The sequence below is a fragment of the Aythya ferina genome, assembly GCF_964211825.1.
Source record: "Aythya ferina genome assembly, chromosome: 3".
NCBI classification, from domain to species: Eukaryota; Metazoa; Chordata; class Aves; order Anseriformes; family Anatidae; genus Aythya; species Aythya ferina.
Genome location: NC_140298.1, coordinates 72,149,911 through 72,167,890, shown reverse-complemented (window position 1 = coordinate 72,167,890; position 17,980 = coordinate 72,149,911). Strand labels below are relative to the sequence as shown.

Genomic DNA, 17,980 nt, shown 5'->3' with positions numbered 1-17,980 from the left:
AACCACCAATGCACAGGTAGAGTGTAGGCATAAAAACCTTCATAAAAATGCAAGTCAGAGCCAACAAGTTTTTGGGGTGGAAGAAAAGCAGATTCTCTTTATGTAACACGCATTATGTCATATAGAAAATGGAGGAGGAAAGCGTGGCAGGTGCCTTGTTAAGACCAAAATATTAGCTGCTGATTAGCACCCAGGGGTTCACAAGACCTAACTAGACAGAGCCCTGAGCAACTCGACCTAACTCAGCACTGACCCTGTTTTAAAGAAGAAGCCAACCTAGAGACCTCTTGAAGTCCCTTCCTAGAGGAAATATTTCTCAGATGAGTCAGGGAAACAGAAGATGATAGAGAAAAAGCAAAATAAGTTTAACAAGTAATTTAACAAGTAATCAAACACCAGTGATTTTATCAAACCGAATGAAAGCCACCTTTATTTGAATCTTTCTTTCAGTCAGTGCAGTACAAGAACAGACACAGTAGGCAGCGGAATATTACACACAAGGTGAGGCTGTACCTGAGTTCCAGGACTTTCAAGAATGTTTTTTCCCCCTTTTTACAAAGCATCCCAAACCGTACAATACATCAATGTTTTTCAAAGGCAGGGTTTTTTTTTATTATGCAACTGTTTCCTCTTCTTCAATTTGAGGTAGAGATGCACACATTTCCCATCAGCATTTAAAAAAACCAAAGCACTAAACCCCTCCCCACTCTACTCCAAACACAAAAGGAATGCACAAGAACATGGCAGTTTTCCCCACTGCCAATTGCTCAGATAAACTGGAAATCATGTCACAGCCTATACATTTGGTCTTTAAAAGCTGGCCCGTTTAATTCCATGAAGAAATCCTGAAGAGATGAGAGCTGACATCACGGAGGGGCATCTTCTAAGGCAACACTTGCAGAAGGAGATCCCTCTGCCTCAGAAGCAGGACTATGAGGCAGAGGAAGAGAAGAAGCATCTGTTTCCAAGCCGTGCTGCTTTTCCAGATCGCAGTTTGTGTCGGAATTTCCTCTGTCACTCACCTCTCCCTCCGACTCTTCAGCTAGCTTGTCTTGAACCTGATCACAGTTCGTGTCAGAATTTCCTTTGTCACTCACCTCTCCCTCTGACTCTTCAGCTAGTTTGTCTGGGGCCTGAGCTGATTCATCTGAATCTTCCTTTTCATGCAGAAAGCTACAAATCGTATTAGGCCTGCTGTAGGAAAAGTCTCTGTCCTTGATCTGTAACCACTCCACGCCATCTGATGCGAAGAAGGAAACCTGGTATTAGTGACTAAAGGAGTGAAGTCCTAACAGCACTTGTTCTTAGCTTAAGTCTGTTGTTTATTAACCCTGAGCCAGACAAACATTTAAGTTTGCAATTCCACTCCCCCTTCAACAGATTTTTAGGCAGTACACACAGCCAAATCACAAGATGTTTTGGTTACTTTGTACGCACATTATTAAACTTCCTTCAGGGTATGGAAACAAAGTATTTTGCAGTAGGTATCAGTGTTGCTCCTCTGGGAATTAAATAGGCCTTTTAACTAAGCAGCACGTTCTCCAGTTAATGTCACCTCAAATATAATAGTTTCAGTGTTGGTATTTCCTACTTAATGACACAGAGAGGAAGAATGCATGGTGTTGATAAGAACGCTGATCTCTGCTTAGATTCTAGATAACATTTCATATTATATCTCCCATGAGCAATGTCCCACTGACTGTCTCTCATTTAACATTATATGGCTTTGTATTCCTAAAATGTGAAGCAGCAACACTGACTAGAGCGAAAAGCAGCAACTAAAAGCAGGAGGATGCTGCTAATTAGCATTATTCTATGTAGTGGATACCCAGTACCTGAATATGCAGGAGCACAGAATTTTGTATAAAAAAAATCCACAGAAGTAAAGCAAACATATGAGCACTGAGTTCTGCCTACAAAATGAAAAAAATGTTTTCTCCGCTATGTATATCCCTGAAAGTAAGTTAAATTCAGGTACAATTAACTGTAAATTCACTAAGAACAATTTAGTTTTGGTACACAAAACATGGAGCTTCTTGCTACAGACATTGTGGATTTTTAACTACTACACAGACTCAAGAAGTTGAAATAAAAAAAATCAGTGAAGAACAATTCAATGCAAAGATATTGCCTCAGATTTCAAAACTGGTGCCAAAACTAATTTTAGCAGAGTAAGAGCACAGAGGCACTAACCAACATTCTCTTCTCCTTCCTTCTTCTCTGTCAGAAGCGTCCGTGTCATATTCAACTTCTTCATCGTATGGCACTTGTACTTGAGCTGTACTTTCTGGTTGCCTTCTGCATCTACTATGAAAAGAGGAGAAAAAAAACAATACCCAAAGCCCAATCATTATAGTGAATTCCACTATCAGCTGAAACAAGCCGAAATTATTTTGAATTTCAGAGGCTGCCACTGCAGACAGGACATCAGATCGTAACAATTACCATGCTCTGTGTTTTCTTCAAAAACCACGCAGGTTCCCAAGGCATCTGTGGGAAACAGAGACAGCCTTAGAGACCAACTTTCAGAAGCCAGAGATGATGGCACAGCTCTGGGAATGTTTCTCGTTTCCAGCCTCATCCAAAGGCCCTGCATCTGGTAACCACTGCCAACTCAGAAACAGACAGGAGCACCACAAACACTGAATGTCACTACAAGTCACTACAAGAGAGGTTTTCAGACCGTTTTCTTCCCAATTTTGTCACCATAGGGCAAACTGGAAAGCCACAGACTGCACAGCACATGAGTCCTGCTTATATGTGAGACAGTAAGCATTAGGGGGCACTCTAGGGCATTTTATATTCTGGTTTTCTTTCAGAAATACAACTGGTACACCCCCGAGTCAGCTTCCAGGCACACCTTCCAATAACTAAACATGAGCGCATGGCTAATTCAGCTGGTGCTGCTCTATGTAGTATTATTCAAGCACCATCCAGAACTTCAGTGCTTAAGGGTCCCACATTTTCCATTTGCAGTGAAATTAACTGATATTAAGAAAGTTCTTCGGGTTACATGAAAAGGAGATATATTTTTTTTCCTACCTTCGTATTCCCCTGCAAAGACGTATCTGTCCACTTGTAAAATGGGCCTCTCTGTCTCTATTCCCTACAAAAAGATGGAAAAAAATGCATTAAACGTCACGTGTCTGTTAGTCCAGGCAAATTTCTTACTCAAGGACGAGAAGACAGATACAGCAGAATCTAGATTACATTAATTCCTTGAAAAGATAAATGCAGGTTAAAAACAACAACAACAAAACAACATCAGGTAGCAACGATAAAAAAATAAGTACTCCATCACATTACACATATGAAATAAAAAGTTTCTTTTGGTATTAGAGAAAAGCAGCTGATTCCAGACCGTAAACCTTTCCCAAACTATCAGCTTCATGTGGAGAAAAGTGCATCTTTAAAACAAGATTTATGCAAACGAATTAGAGAATTCAGCAGAGCCTATTATTTTACACAAGCCAGCAGATTCCTGGAAGATGAAGAGATACAATTAAATTAATATTTATTAGTTTCTATAAAACGTAGTAAGAGCAGTTTTAGTCATTAAATTGGCCCTGAATCCTCCCGCAATGTTAGACACAGGGGTAGAAGGGCGAGGGGGTGAGTTTTCTTTCTGTTTTTGTGGGAGGCTTAAACAGTGCCAATAACTGTTACAAATGGTACAGCCAATCTTTCTCTAGAATCAGTGTACTGCTGAAATACAACAAAATAGACAACATTTAGGACAGTTTTTTCAGACTATCACCATACATGCTATTTTAAGTATATTAAATGCAAGGAAACTGCCAGATAATACTGGTCTATTTACCATAGACTTAAGACTGAGTTATCCTTTACATTTACAACACTGGATCATATCAGGTAGTATCTACAAGAAAACATTGTAAGTACAGCACAACACAGACAGATGTGGTCTTTGCCTCTAAGCTGGGTCTAAGTTTCTTTAAGAAATGTGCTTAACACTTGTTTTTGTTTTTAAATGTGTAAAATACATCATTTAATACTCAACTAAGAGCTTAAAAGCAGAGGGAATAATAGTCTGAGCTTATTGATACCTCTGAAAATATTTCTTTATATTTGTGTAGTATTATTTTCATCAACAACACGCCACTCCTGATACTGAGAGACCACAATCTGCAACCGAACACAGTCCAGACAGTGCATGCAATTCTCTATCAAAAGCTTGATGCAAATTTTATCAGCTTTAACGAATCTGGAAACATCCCCATTCCCTTGCTCACATGTGTACTCACTTACCCCTTTCCTATTGTGCTGTAATCACTCACCAAAATCTTGCATTTGTTCTCACATTTTTCTAAGAAGTCTGAATCGATAATTCCTGACAGCTCCACCATGACCAGCTGCTCCTACAAGATAAGTTTATAACACGCATTTTTAATTGATGCATCTGAACTCCTGAAAATATATGAAAATGAAGACCTTCAGAATGAACAGACCCCCAAAACAACTTATTCTGCACTGCCTACATTTTCCAAAGGTTAAGTATTTACCTAGATATTATAGTGAGGGGTTAAGTGAAGGAAATGTATGGAATGACTGCTTTTAACTCTTTACAACGTGCTGTCTTGAAATCAATGACTATTTGCAACTCCTTAACATTCGGGTGAGGAAAACTCAAAAAGAAAACAAGAAAATAAAAACTCTTAAATATTTTTATTGAAGGGCTAAGCTTTCAAGAACCATTACCGAGTTAGTACATGTCAACGTGCGAGGAGGGGAGGAAGGCCGCCACCTCCCTCAGCACAGCCTGGGCAGCCCCTCAGGGGGACGCCATCCCCGCAGCCCGCTCCTCCTCACATCAGCCCCGCAGGGAGCCATAACACCACACCCCTTCTCCTAACACATCCCCGGGGAAAGGTGAAGCCCAGGCGGGCGCGCTGACCGACCTCCACCTCCTCTTCGTCCTCCTCTTTCCTCTCGCCCCCCTCCACTCCCTCTACCGCCGCCATGTCGGTCCCGCTCCCTCCACTCCCCTCAGCGCGCACCACGTGAGCGCGCCGCCGCCATCTTAGGGGGCGAGCGGGCCCGCCTCCCGCCGCCCCCAGCAGGAGGCGGGCGCCGGGGCGGCCCTTAAATGGCGGCGCGGCAGCGGCGGCCCCCTGGCGGCGGGGGGGTTGTGTGGGTCGGTGTACTGAAGGGTTGCTGAAAAATAAAAATAAGGTTTTGAGTGACTAATTTCATGCTCTGCCACTAAAAGGAGATAAATAGATGCTTAGCTCGTTGAGCACTCAGCATAAGATGAGTATGTGCGCAGTGAGCCCAGCCTTTTAATGGCTCTTAACTGTTTTCTATTTACTGTATTTGGGAGTTAAGTTTTTGCACCAGGTCTTTATGTCTTCAGATAAAATCAGTGCAATTCTAAAAACAAAAAAATCTGCTCAAATAAACCAGAACAAACACCCTATTCTGAATACACATTTAAAAATCATCACAGCCAACAGAGCTTCTATAACATTTCATTAATACCACTGCCTTCCTTTCACTCAAGGGACTTTCTAAAAGTGATGAAAGCCCTTACGAGAAGGTAAATGTGGGCCAGATCAGCCTGTGTAAATCACAGACTGGCATGAAGTGCTAACAAAGGAGCCAGTACATTTCTTTGCTTTTATTACCAGCCTCGGTGCCATCTCGGTCTTCTGAGCCAGGGTGTGTGGTTGGGAAATTTTTGGTGCATTAGTGCTAAATTTATTTTAAAAGAGGCTCTAGCTCATTGTCAGGCTAAACTTGCCATGGGCATCAGTGATTTGCCTTGGTCTATCTTATTCTGGCAAGCACATTTCAACAATTTCTCTCTTAAATGAGTTGGATGAAAATGATGCTGTAAGGATCCTCGCAGTCTGCCAGAGAGATTGAACTGCTTGATGAGATAAATACGGAAATATATGTTTTGAGGATCCAGGGTTTGGATTTCTGAGGCCTCAGCTAGCAGTCCTGTCAGTACTTGAAGGCGTTTATGTGTGCGTGCTGCAAGAGGCAAGTACCTAGGTGGTACATAGGTCAAGCTGAGTCAGTGACAACCAAATGGTAAATTTAAACAATCATGTTTGAGATCTACATCTCTAATGTGTATGCACTAGTTTCTGTGGGTTTACTTGCAATTTAAGCATGTTAATGCATATTTTAGTTTGAGCTGTTTAAGTTTGCACACCTTAGCTGTGGGAGATCATAGATTAGAGACTTGGACTTCCTTTTTTAGCAAATAAACATTATCACAGTTAAATTACTTTACAGGAAATAAGCAAAAGTTCACCAAAACACGTAATGAATAAATCTGGCTTTCTACTTTCTCTTGTTTTTCCATTTTCTTTTGATTTTTATCTTCATGCTTGGAATTCCTTCCCAATCCTTAGCAGAAAGCAATTGCCCTTTCTTCACTCCCTCCTAAACACTTACTTTCTTTGTGAGGCCCTGGCTGTAGTTTGTCTGAGTAAAAAGTTAAATGTTCTCTAAAAACACAGGATGAGAGGGAGTCTTTTTTTTTTTTTTTTTTTTTTTTTGAGTTTTATCTGTCTGTTTAGATGGTGAGTGCCTGTGGTCAAAAACCTTTTGTATTTTGTATTGAAAACAGACAGAACTTAGTAGTTCAAAATGATAATAGATGACACCTTTAGGTACACGTGTATGTGTATATATATATACATGTAGTCTCTGTATCTGCACTGTTTGCAGAATTGTCTGCTTCAGGAGAAGAGCATTGTAGTTTCTAGGCTTATTTCAAATCGGAAATGTAACTGAAATTGAAGATGTGACAAGACCTGATTGCCTGTGAGTATCAGTATGGACTCCTCAGTAAAATACTTCTGTGTGAAATGGCTAAACACAGTGCTGTGAGGTGCAAAGAGACACAGAAGAAGGCTTGTGAGAGACTAGTGTGTATTTCTGGCTGTAGACTTTGGACAGGAGGTCAGGGTTGCAAAATATAAATCAGCTGTGGGACAAAAGTAATTTGCTGGCAGTATTACAGAGAATGATTTTAATTTTCTTAAAGCTACATTGGTGAGCCTCTTTGTTTATGAATTTGCAAGCCAAACCTTCTGATAGGTGTCACCAAAAAAAGTCTGCCAGACTCCTTTGTGTCAGTCTTTGCCTTTCTGGAAAGCCCCTTAAAGATCATGTAAAGAAATCCTAGCAACCCTGTTAGACAAAGCACAGCCAGGGAAAAGTAGTAAAGTGAAGGGGGTGTTTTATTTCCACGGTGTTTATTCTATTCAGTATGTCTCATCAAAGACTGCAGAGTGAGATGTAGCATAGTAGGAGGCAGGGAAGAAGCTGAGTGAGGGAGTCCTTTCTATTCCAAGTCCTTAATTTAGGTGCTCTCACTCCAGTTGTCTTGGAGTCAGCATACCAAGAGCCTGGTAGGAGGAGGGAGAAGAGGGGTTGGGAGGGATTCGTGGGCACAACTGATCCTACAATGTTTTGTTGGGCTCCTGCTTTTTCTCTTATCTGGAATCAGATTCCAGCGTTTATTCGTAGCCCCTTAAAAGTTATAACCAGTTCAGCAGCTAAGATAGTGCACTGTGATAGTGCACGTTTCCCAGTGTTCGAATGGAAGCTGCTGTGTTTCAGTTTGTGCCCTTTCCCTCTTGTTCTGTCACCATTGAAAAAGCCTGGCTCCATCTTTGCACTCTCCCTTCAGGTGTTTACGGTGAGATCCCCTTGAGCCTCCTCTTCTCCAGGCTGAACAGCCCCAGCTCTCTCAGCCTCTCCTCAAAGAGGAGAGTGGACTGTCCCACTTCCCCCTGAGTTTTGTGTCATCAGCAAACTTGCTGAGTGCGCACTCTGCCCCCATCATCCAGATCATTAATGAAGATGTTAATCGGGATCATCTGGTATTGACCCCCAGGGGACACTGCCAGTTGGCAGCCTCCAAGCAGACTTTGTGCCACTGATCGCTATTCCCTGAGCCTGGCTGTTCGGGCAGTTTTCAGTCTCTCTCTCCTGCTCATCTCTCCATGGGGGGCAGTATTGAATGCCTTCCTCCAGTCGATGTAGACAAGATCTACTACTCTCCCTCATCTACCAAAATCAGTCATTTCATCACAGAAGCTTATGGTGTTGGTCAGGCATGAATTCTCCTTGGTGAATCCATGCTGACTACCACTGGTGATCTCCTTCATGTGCCTGGAAGCAGTGACTAGATGCTCCCTCACCTTGCCAGGGATGAAGGTGGGGCTGACTGGCCTGCAGCTCCCTGGGTCCTCCTTCTCGCCCTTTTTGAAGGTAGGAGTGACATTTGCTCCCTGCCAGTCTTAAGGCACTTCTCCCAGTCACCATGAGCAATCAAAGATGACTGGGAGTGGCCTTGCAATGACATCTGTCTGCCTGCTCCCTCAGCACTCGTGGGTGCATCTCATCAGAGCCCACAGACTCGTGTACTTATATTTTCCCTAATTATTCCCTGCTCCAATCCTCTTCTACCAAGGGTACATCTTCCTTTTCCTAACCTTTCCCCTGGGTCTCTAGGACCTTGAATTTCTGAAGGCAGGTCTTGCTAATATAAATAGAGAAGAAGATGTTCAGTACCTCAGTCTTTTCCCTGCCTTGTGTAAGGCATGTCCCCTGACTTGCTCAGCAATGGGCCCACATTTTCCTTCGTTTTCCTTTTGTCACCTATGTGCTTACAGAAGCACTTCTTGTTGCCTTTTACATTCCTGACCAGATTCAATTCCATTTGAGCTCTAGCTTGCTTAACTTGGACAGTGTCTCTGTATCCCTCCCATGCTAAACATCCTTGCTTCATGCTCTGTATGCTTCCTTTTTGTGTTCAAGTTTGGCTGGAGGAATTCAGGTCTACTGCCTGAATTCCTACTTGTTGGGGTGGATCACTCTTGGGCTTGGAGGAGGTGACCCTTAAATATAAACCAGCTTTCTGCCCTCCAGGGCCTTATCCCATGGGACGCCACCGAGCAGATCCTTGGAGGCCAAAAATGGCTCATTTTGTCTCGTTGCCTTTTCCTCATGGGAAAAGGACTCAGCTGTTAAAAGCAATGAACACTTCCTCCTCTTTATGAATATATAAATATAGATATATATTTAAATATTTATATATTTATGAATATATAAAGAGGAGGAAGACATCTTTCAGTCTGTGAGTGATGGGGCAGGAGGAGAGTGGCACCGCAGAGCTCAGGATTGCTGCAGTGACCTGCAGGTAGTCCTAGAGCTGGGATCCCTCCCAGTAAAACTCAGCAGCTGGTCATCTTTTGAAGCAACTGGTGACAAATGGAGAGTGAATGATGTTTACTTGTCATCCAGCTGACTCAGAAGACAGTGGCTTTCTATGGAAGTGACTTGTTAATTGATGAAATGTTAATGTTTGGAATCTTTTACATGACCTCAGACTATTTGGCATCAGTTATTGGAGATACATAAACAGAAGTTGTTACACCTGTTGGGCTGAAAGCAGTTGAACACCCTGGACTTCAGAGGTCACTGGGAATAGTCATTATTTTGCAGGGCCAGGCTCTTATGGCCTCAGCTGGCTTTTCTGTATTTGTTTGAAAATGCTGAAAGCAAACTGATATAAAAGGCACTTGGCATTTTTTTCCCATACAATTTATGTAAAAGCAGATTATGTTCCATATTTATTTACTGATTTTGATCAGTGCTTCCAGGGCTTAGTTTTATGAAAGTGAAATATTTTTATTGAATTGTGTTTTGTTTTCGTTATACGTGAACACTGCTTTGCCTGTTAGTGAAGTGCTTTTAAAAACATTTTTTTTTCCACACCTCAAGAACTGCCAAAGTGGTTTGCAGCTCAGGAAATAAAAAGTACTTATTAGTCAATCTGCATCAGAAACATCAGAGTCTTAATTCAGTAGGCTTTTATTGAGGTGTAACTTGGCAGCAATTTGGAATTCCTGGTAGTTTCGTGCTTTTGTAGGTATGTCCAGTGACCTACAGAAAGTGTTTCTCAGCCAGTATAAAAAGTAAGAATTGTATTACTGAAGCCTGGGGGAGAGTAAATGGTATATGAATCTGTTTTTCTTACTATGATATTACAACAAGGTGTTAGAATGTTGCTTTTTAAACGTTAGTTCATACTTTGTGGGTAGATTCATTAAGATACCTGTGTGTGCATCTCTGTAAGTACTAAAAATCCATTGCCCTATAAGCACCAAAATAACCCAAATCCAGAGCAGAATAGGAAAAGGATAATTCAATACCATGCATGTTAGGCATTTAATGGTGGGAGGATAACCACTGAAACACGCCACTGTATAAAACATGTAGGGATGGTAGAAACAGGCTTTGGCACTGCTGAAGAATGTTCAGTCAAATCAGAGTTAAAATACGTCTTTAAAAACAATTTATATACAAGTGCTGTGAATTGAAATTCTGTTCCTAAGCAGAAAAAGCGTCTTACTGGGACTGTAATACCTAGATGGTGCCAATCACTTCCAGATACGAAAAATCAAGCATTATAAAAAAAAGAAAATGAAAAAGAAAATACTGTCTAAGGACTCTTGAGTATTTTAGGTCAATGTCATGTTGATTGGGCTAAAATTCTTGGTGCCATAAATTTTAGGCTTCTAACCCACAGGATAGAAACTAACTCTGGGCTTGATCACCGTTGTGTGTGATCAGCTTCAGAGTGCTTTTATGGAAAGAGCCCCTCTGAAATATTGGTCTGAGTGTTCCTAAGAACAACTTGCTCTTGCACCACAATGAAGATTTGTTTGCATTAATGAGTGCTGCAGACTGTGGCTATCAAAAGAAATTAAGCTGCCTTGTAATAAGAAGTTGTTCTTAGGGATTGACTAATGGTTAAAAGGTGGGAAACAAAAGGTAGGAGTAAACAGTCTGTTTTCAAAATGAAGAGATCATTCATGGAGTTCTGTGGGAATTTGTACTCTTAAACATATTCCTAAATTACTTAACAAAAAGAAAAAGAAAGTCGTGGAAAGTAAGGTACTGAAGTTGGATGATAACTCAATATTTTGGGGGTTGTACAAATGAAAGCCTGCTGCAAAGACCTGCACATGAGTGCCTAGATGATAAAATGGCAGGTGAATTTCAGCCATTCTCTGGTTTAGGAAGTCTTGAGCCAAAAGTTTCTGAGGGTTGAGGACTGAGACTGACAAGGTGAAATACCTTTGTGTGCTGCTCCTTAAGTATTTGGTTCAGAATGACAAACAAAACAGATCACAGACCTGTGAGACTCCTTTCCTAAAATTGTAAATGGACTCAACGGGAGCCTGGACAAGTACTTGAAAGAGGGATCCACTGGGGACTGCAAATGAGCAAATCTTACCAGACTCAGGACATAACTGAGCTGAGAACATTTGGGAGCACACTGTGTGTACTTCACTAGACCCAGAGGTGAACCCTTGTATCTGCTCCTAGATTCTGTTTAGTAGCTTTTTTTTTTTTTTTTTTTTTTTTTTTTTTTGTCTTTCCTGCAACTTAACTTGTACAGAAGCAGAGGAACATAACACAGCAGATGAATCACCGCAGATGACAGAATGGAAGGTGGAAATCACTGCAAAGATCCTGCAGTCACTTAACACACCCTGGCAGCTGGTATGCTTACAATTACTGCTTTTTACTTAAGAAGGCATCACTACCTGGCAAAGACCTTTCTTGAGCTCTTAAGGAATTCTGTAGAGGAAGACTGTGACAAGCACTATTGTGGATGATTTTGAAGGCTTTGAAGCTATTGGAAAAGTAATTTTGAGGAGTTACACTGGCTTTGCCCAGTGCAAACGTGGTGCACTGAGCCACTGACAGCGTATCTTGCTTCTGTTTTTAAGAGGAAGGATGAAGGAAGGAGGGGAAAGAAGGACCTGAATCTGTAGCAAATCTGTACCATTTCCACTGCTTGAGGAAGAAATGACAAACAAAAAGCTGAAGTAAGGGAATTGCCAGAGTTTACCACATTCCTCCAGTAGTTCTTGGCTTTCCTGGTTTGCCTCGTTGTTTGATAGACAATGTGTTTGGGAAGCAAAGCAACTAATGCAACGGGATAATCTTTTCCATTCCAATTAGATCTGAAAATATTTTACACGTAGTGCTGTTTTAAGAGGGGGAAGTAACACTGCAGATGCAACATGGAAATGACATGGTCTCAGGTATTAGCTGGTAATGTAGCATTCTATAAGGAATCACTTTCCTATACAAGACAATGTACATTTGTGTATTTTCAGTAATAATTAAAGTATAAAGCAAGACAAGGGTTCTGTTCAGTGTTTCTTGACTTGGCTCATAGACACGCCCAGGTACCACGCTTGGTGTGGCCGCTTTGACACGAATACTCACACCACCATATCCTGTAAGATTTTGTTGTTTCACTTTCAACGTGGTTCGTATTATGTAATTAAAGTGCAATTATTTGGAGAACCACTTCACAAAAAAAAAAAAGCTTTTGTTACAGCAGACAATGCCTCGGGTCATGCGAGGGTACATCTACAGGGATGGGCACAGACAGCGACGCCTCCTCTCTGCCTGTGCCCTGACCCAGCCAGCTGGGAGCCAGCTCCCGTCCAGCAGCTGTGGAGCCGCGGTGCACGTGTTGCAGAGCCTGAGCTAATAAGGCTGGCTGGGAGGCAGGATGTGTTAGCTCGGGCTCAGAACCGCGCTAGGGGAATTTCTCTATATTTCTGTTGCTGCTGTCAAGACTCTTGGCTTTATTTAAAAATGACAAAGTCAATGCTGACAACTGCTTCAATTAACAGTAAGCTTGTGATGTTTTTCAAGTGTACATTGAGGAATGTACGCTTTTGGCTTCTGAACTATACAAAATTATGTTCTTTTTTAAAGTGTCCTTTTAAAGATTTTTTCCCTAGAAATACAAATGAACGCTTTAAAAACCAAAGGTCTGTTACCCTTAAGGCTTAGAGACCTCGCCATCCTTTATTACTTACGTTTGCAGGGAAACAGCTGCTTTTTCCCAGCAAGCAATCAAGAGAGCTCAGATTCCACATCGAACCTAGGAAACTCTGGAGGAGTGATGAGCTGTCTGAAAATACCTCGGCACTACCTACTGGTGATTTGATTCTTTTCTTGCTGTGGAGATCTGCTCTGAGGACAGAAGAATTTATAACTTCTCTCGAGGATTTCTAAACAGTGAATAGACATCTTCAGCTGCTCTGTGCAGTTCTGTAATAAAAATGGCAGATATCAAACCCCCTTGGCGCTGGTCTTTTTAGCTCTTTTTATTTGCTCTCATGGAGATTCTGGAGGCACGTTGTTTACACTTAGGACCACATTTTATAGTCAGCAGCAATACATATCTCTAACTCAGGAGTCTCTTTCCCATTTCAGTTCTACAAAGGGAAGGCAGGAGATGTAATCTTTCTGTGTTTCAGCAAACCTTTCAGTACTGTTTCTCACAGTATCCTTCTGAACAAAATGTGCAGCACACAGCTAAACCAATACATGGTACGATGGATGAACGAAGGGCTGATGGATGGGGCTTGAGTTACAGTAAATGGGGTTACCTTGGGCTGGCAGCCAGTCACTAGCGGGGTTCCCTAAGGCTCCATTTTGGGGCCAGCTCTCTTCAAGACTTCTATAAATGACCAGGATGCAGGACTTGAATGAGAGCAGCCCTGCAGACAGGGAGCTGGGGGCTCTGGTCAGCAGCAAGTTTAACACAAGCCAGCAGCGTGCCCTGGGGGGCATCAGGCACGGCACTGCCTTTGCACTGCAACTGAGCGACAGGAGGTGAGAGAAAATACCCTTTAAACTGAAACTGCCATACATATCTGTGTTTTGATCTGTTATTATTGCTTCAACCTCCCTGAAGGACTGAGCATGATGTTCCAAATGTCAGACTTGAACCTCTTCGCATTTGGGTCCATTATTACTATCTGCCATGGGCTCAGGATTCCCCTGACAAGAAGAAAGAGATTTCTTCCCATCTGTTTTAATAAATTGAAGTCTACGTTGGCTTTTAGATGCAGATGTTCTAATGACAAACCCACCAATTACCAATTTTAAGACACCAAACTACTTCATTTTGAAGGGGACATTTAAAAAGGGCGCTATGACAAAACCCAAGACATTCCATCCTTAAGGAGTAATACCATACACTTCTACTGTGCATATATATATATATGAAAGCATGACCAGTAGCTGGAAGCAGAGAAGTTTTTCCCATTGTATAAGCTACAGAGTAGCATTTTCAACTTGCTCTCCCTTATATTCAGTGTGCTAAAGCACGTAATGGTGTGTGTAGCTGGCTCCATCTGAGTTTCTTTAAGGTTGCTCAGCCCTCACTGTTCTGGCAAACACAAAATGCAAGGCAAAAAGCATTACAAGCATTACAAAAACCCTTCTGTCGTCTTCATTTTGGGAACAACCCAGATGGAAAGATTCTGCTGGTATCAGTCCAGCTTTGGACTGGTCTGGGCAAGGGACTGTGTGTTTGGCAAGAGCTACAGAATGGCCAGTTCTGGCATTTCCAGCAGGAGCAGTGGTCACTGCCAACATCTCTCTCCACTTCAGTTTCTTTAATCAGCTCAGAGTTTGCAGGCAACAGCCCTGAATTTGTGACTAGAAGCAAAAAGCGAAGAGAGAATGTCTCATGCCTTCTTCTGTGCCTTTCCAGCCAGCTCTTCCTCCCACGTTAACAGATGCACAGTGACCGGCAGTGTAGTTGGCTTTGCTGCTTCTCTGGAATTCCCCAGCTGCATCCTTGCATCTTTTTTTTTTTTCTTTCCAAGAAGTGTTTTCAAGAATTTTAGAAACTGATCCTCATGCGGCTCTGAAACAAGAGATACTCTGCTGAGTATCTTTGCTGCTGGAGAATGGTGATGATCTACCTTATACTTCCAAAAAAGTTGACCTCTACGTCTTCAGGCTGGTGACTTCAATCAATGTCACTTTGGTTTCTCAGAAGAGAGAGCACCAGGCCTCTTGACCTTCAGGATACATATGTTTATTCTTATGTAGCCTCAAGATTGTCTTATCAAAGGAATCCTCATCATGCTGGGGAGACAGGGTCATTGCTAATGAAGGACCACTTCATTCAGCCTCTGCATATTGCCACTTTTCTAGCATCCTGGTCGCCACAGGTGCTTGTGTCAAGTGAAGCAAAATATCCTGTTTCCATGCTGAACAAATGGCATATCAGATCATGACAAGAGTAAGGACTTCAGTTCCCGCAGGCAGTCCTACTGACTCACTGCAAGTCTGGGTTTCAAGGTTCATAGTTTGCATAGTTACATACAAGTATACGCAGGTGTACATTTTTAAAACTAAAATATGTATCACGTGGAGTAGAGATTGTATTCATTTTTTGAATCACCACCACATAAACTGAAGAAAGAGAGTATTTTGAGAGATTCAGTATGAACTGACCACCTGTTTCTGTAACCACCTATGTTTTGCGATTTAATTCTTCTTCCCAGATCTGCCACATTCCCCAGGGATTTGTATACAATATTGCAAAAAAAAAAAAAAAGGATATACAGAGTCCTGCTTCTCTGAACACAGAACAGATCAAGCAGAATAGTTTCTCAGAGCTTCCCTTCTTTTTCAATTAGCGCTCAGCCTAATTGTTTTATCATTATGCTTTTCTCTTCATTCCTGGCCCTGCTGTGACTGTGGCTGGCTGTTCCTCCTGTAGGTATTTCTGTAGTGGTTCTTCCATATACGCACGCAGGCACACCAAGCAGTACCCTCCACTTACACCCTTCTGATTTCTGTAGAGATGCGTCTTTATTTTAGACAGTGACACATTTTGAGAGCTCTTGACCTGGACAAGGAGTGGTTGTAATTATACAGAGGTTTTGACATTTTTAACCAAATGTGTAATAATATAGCTTGACTAAAAACAGTACTAGCACGCTTCCCCAGCACACAAAGAGGCGTACTTATGTTGTATAAAATGCAGTGCTCCCCTGGCTTTGCTTGATTGAGATCTGTAACATCAGGAAACAAATGTAATCCGATTTTCCTCTACAATCCGATAGTCAAACTTCACTGCTGCAAGAAACCGAGAAGTGGCTAAATGGGATGGCAATTGTCCACGTTTGCAGCTGGATTTCTGTTCTTTAAAAACGGGCTAGATGGGACAGTTTTATGAAAGCTGGTTTAAGCGCGACTTCTACATGTCTCTGATAGCTTCTTCATTAAAAACAAACATTGATAGCTTTCTCCAGGAGCCGATTCATTTCTTACCTACTGCTTGGCCCGCTAACGTGAGGAGTGGAAGAGAAAGTCTCTGGTTTGTAACTTCTTGGCTGCTGAGCCCTTCTGGGTGGTCTGCATAGCTGGAATATTTCAGGAATGAAGTATTTGAGCGATTTCGATCTTAAGGGAGCAGGTAATCAGAAAACGTATCCTCCTGTTCTGCAGCAGCACATTAGCGGAAGAGTTGAAAGGCACCAGTATAAATTGTTCAGCTTTTCCATGTCAGGACACTTAATAACGTAGTACAGCCGCAAATAAACCTTTTATAAAGTTTAAAACTAGAATATTAGAAGTATGAGTTTACAGTTGATTATCTTGCTAAAACCAGTAAAAGCACAGCCGAACAAATTAAATACTAACATTAAAACCAATATTAATCATCGAAGAGTACAGTCAATTACAACGGCGGCTGTTCACGTGTTCATTTTGTATCATTTCTACTTGTTTTCCCTAGTCCTGTTAACGTCATGCTCAGTATCCATGAGCTGTAGGTACCGGAGCTTCAGCAGGTACAGTCTGAAGACTTTAGTATTTTGTTGTGTATTTTTTTTTTCAGCTTTCCCAACACTGCATCAGTGCACTAGGTACAACTATATCTTCTGTAATGGGAGCGAGTCATTTTGATTGCCTTATTTTTTCTGTTGCTTTCTATAGACGTGTATAGAGCATGTCTGTAAAATACAAGTCCATAAGAACCCTTAAAATTGGCAAATTTGGGCTGTGAGGGAGATGGTTCGGACAGCGCATCCTATCTGTAACTGTACTAATAGCTGCTTTTAGGCAGTCAGTGGCATGTGAACACATCTGAAAGTCCAAAAAGAGTAAAACAAGTACTAAATCCTTACTTTTGCCCACAAAGACAACAAAATTTAACAGATGGGAATTGAACAAATGCAACCAGAACTCCCATTTCTATGGCCACTGCACAAACTGAACCCACAACTCTAACGGGGAGGCAGGTATCTACAAAGCTACAGTTAAAAAACAATGAGTTCAGGGAAATCATTTGCACAATAATGCCCTTGAACTGTGAAACATGAGCACAATCACATTATGTCACAACAGTGTGAGACAAAAAAAAATGCTCTCAGAAAGATGGGCTATAATATGGAATTGCATCTGTCTTCCTTTTGAGAAATATGTGAAATAACATAACTGTAACCTATTTGTGGTAGTGGCTCAACAGACTCAGAAGTTGCAAAATTATCAATAATGCTATTGGTTTATCAGTCTCAAAGTCAAAATCTACGCTTATTTTTAAGGCAAGTTCAATTTAAAGTCTCTGCATCTCCAAAGTAACATTGCTAAGGATCATCTTACTCAAGATGAAATACAAATTAAATATTGCAATCTGGATCCAAGTGCTGTATCCATACAAAGTTTTACTTCGGAGCTAACCATTTACGAAGCTATAAACAAGAGGTAGCTGCTTTCCTAACTCATCTTCAAGAAGGGACATATTTTTGGTCAGTGAAATCTTCAAAAGAAGGTCCAGTGCTCATCTTGAGCAGCCTGGTTGAAGAGCTTTTGTTTCTGCTCAAATGGAAGCAGAAAAATAGAAAGCACAGACTGTGTATAAGTCTACGGGTGTGGTTTGGTTGTTGTGCACATGCTTTATGTTTTTGCACTTGAGCAATCTTCTCAGTAGCCTAGTAAAAAATTATCTTAATTAACCCGTGCTGCTATTTATGAGTTTACAGTGACTGATGTGCCAGCGTCTACGTGTTTACTCCAGCTATGTTTAACAGGTGATACGCAAGTCCACTAGATTGCACGTACCAGTGAATCAAGCAAAATGCAGAGTGGAGGA

General features: G+C 41.5%; 1 protein-coding gene across 3 annotated transcripts; it reads right to left on the bottom strand.

Annotated features, from left to right (window-relative positions):
• Nucleotides 1–402: 402 nt before the first annotated feature.
• Nucleotides 403–5,067, bottom strand: GTF3C6 (general transcription factor IIIC subunit 6). Of its 3 annotated transcripts, none has more exons than XM_084513605.1 (6): nt 4,920–5,067; nt 4,299–4,379; nt 3,043–3,106; nt 2,446–2,490; nt 2,194–2,307; nt 403–1,240 (listed from the first exon to the last, which is right to left on the bottom strand). In XM_084513605.1, exons 1-6 carry the CDS (start codon nt 4,980–4,982, stop codon nt 867–869), a joined length of 741 nt encoding a protein of 246 aa, XP_084369731.1. In that variant the 5' UTR covers nt 4,983–5,067; the 3' UTR covers nt 403–866. The 3 variants fall into 3 exon arrangements, with proteins under 3 accessions (XP_084369731.1, XP_084369732.1, XP_084369733.1); XM_084513606.1 differs by having other exon boundaries at nt 2,194–2,304; nt 4,920–5,066; XM_084513607.1 differs by lacking the exons at nt 4,299–4,379; nt 4,920–5,067 and adding an exon at nt 3,821–4,259.
• Between the last annotated feature and the right edge of the window lie 12,913 nt (nt 5,068–17,980).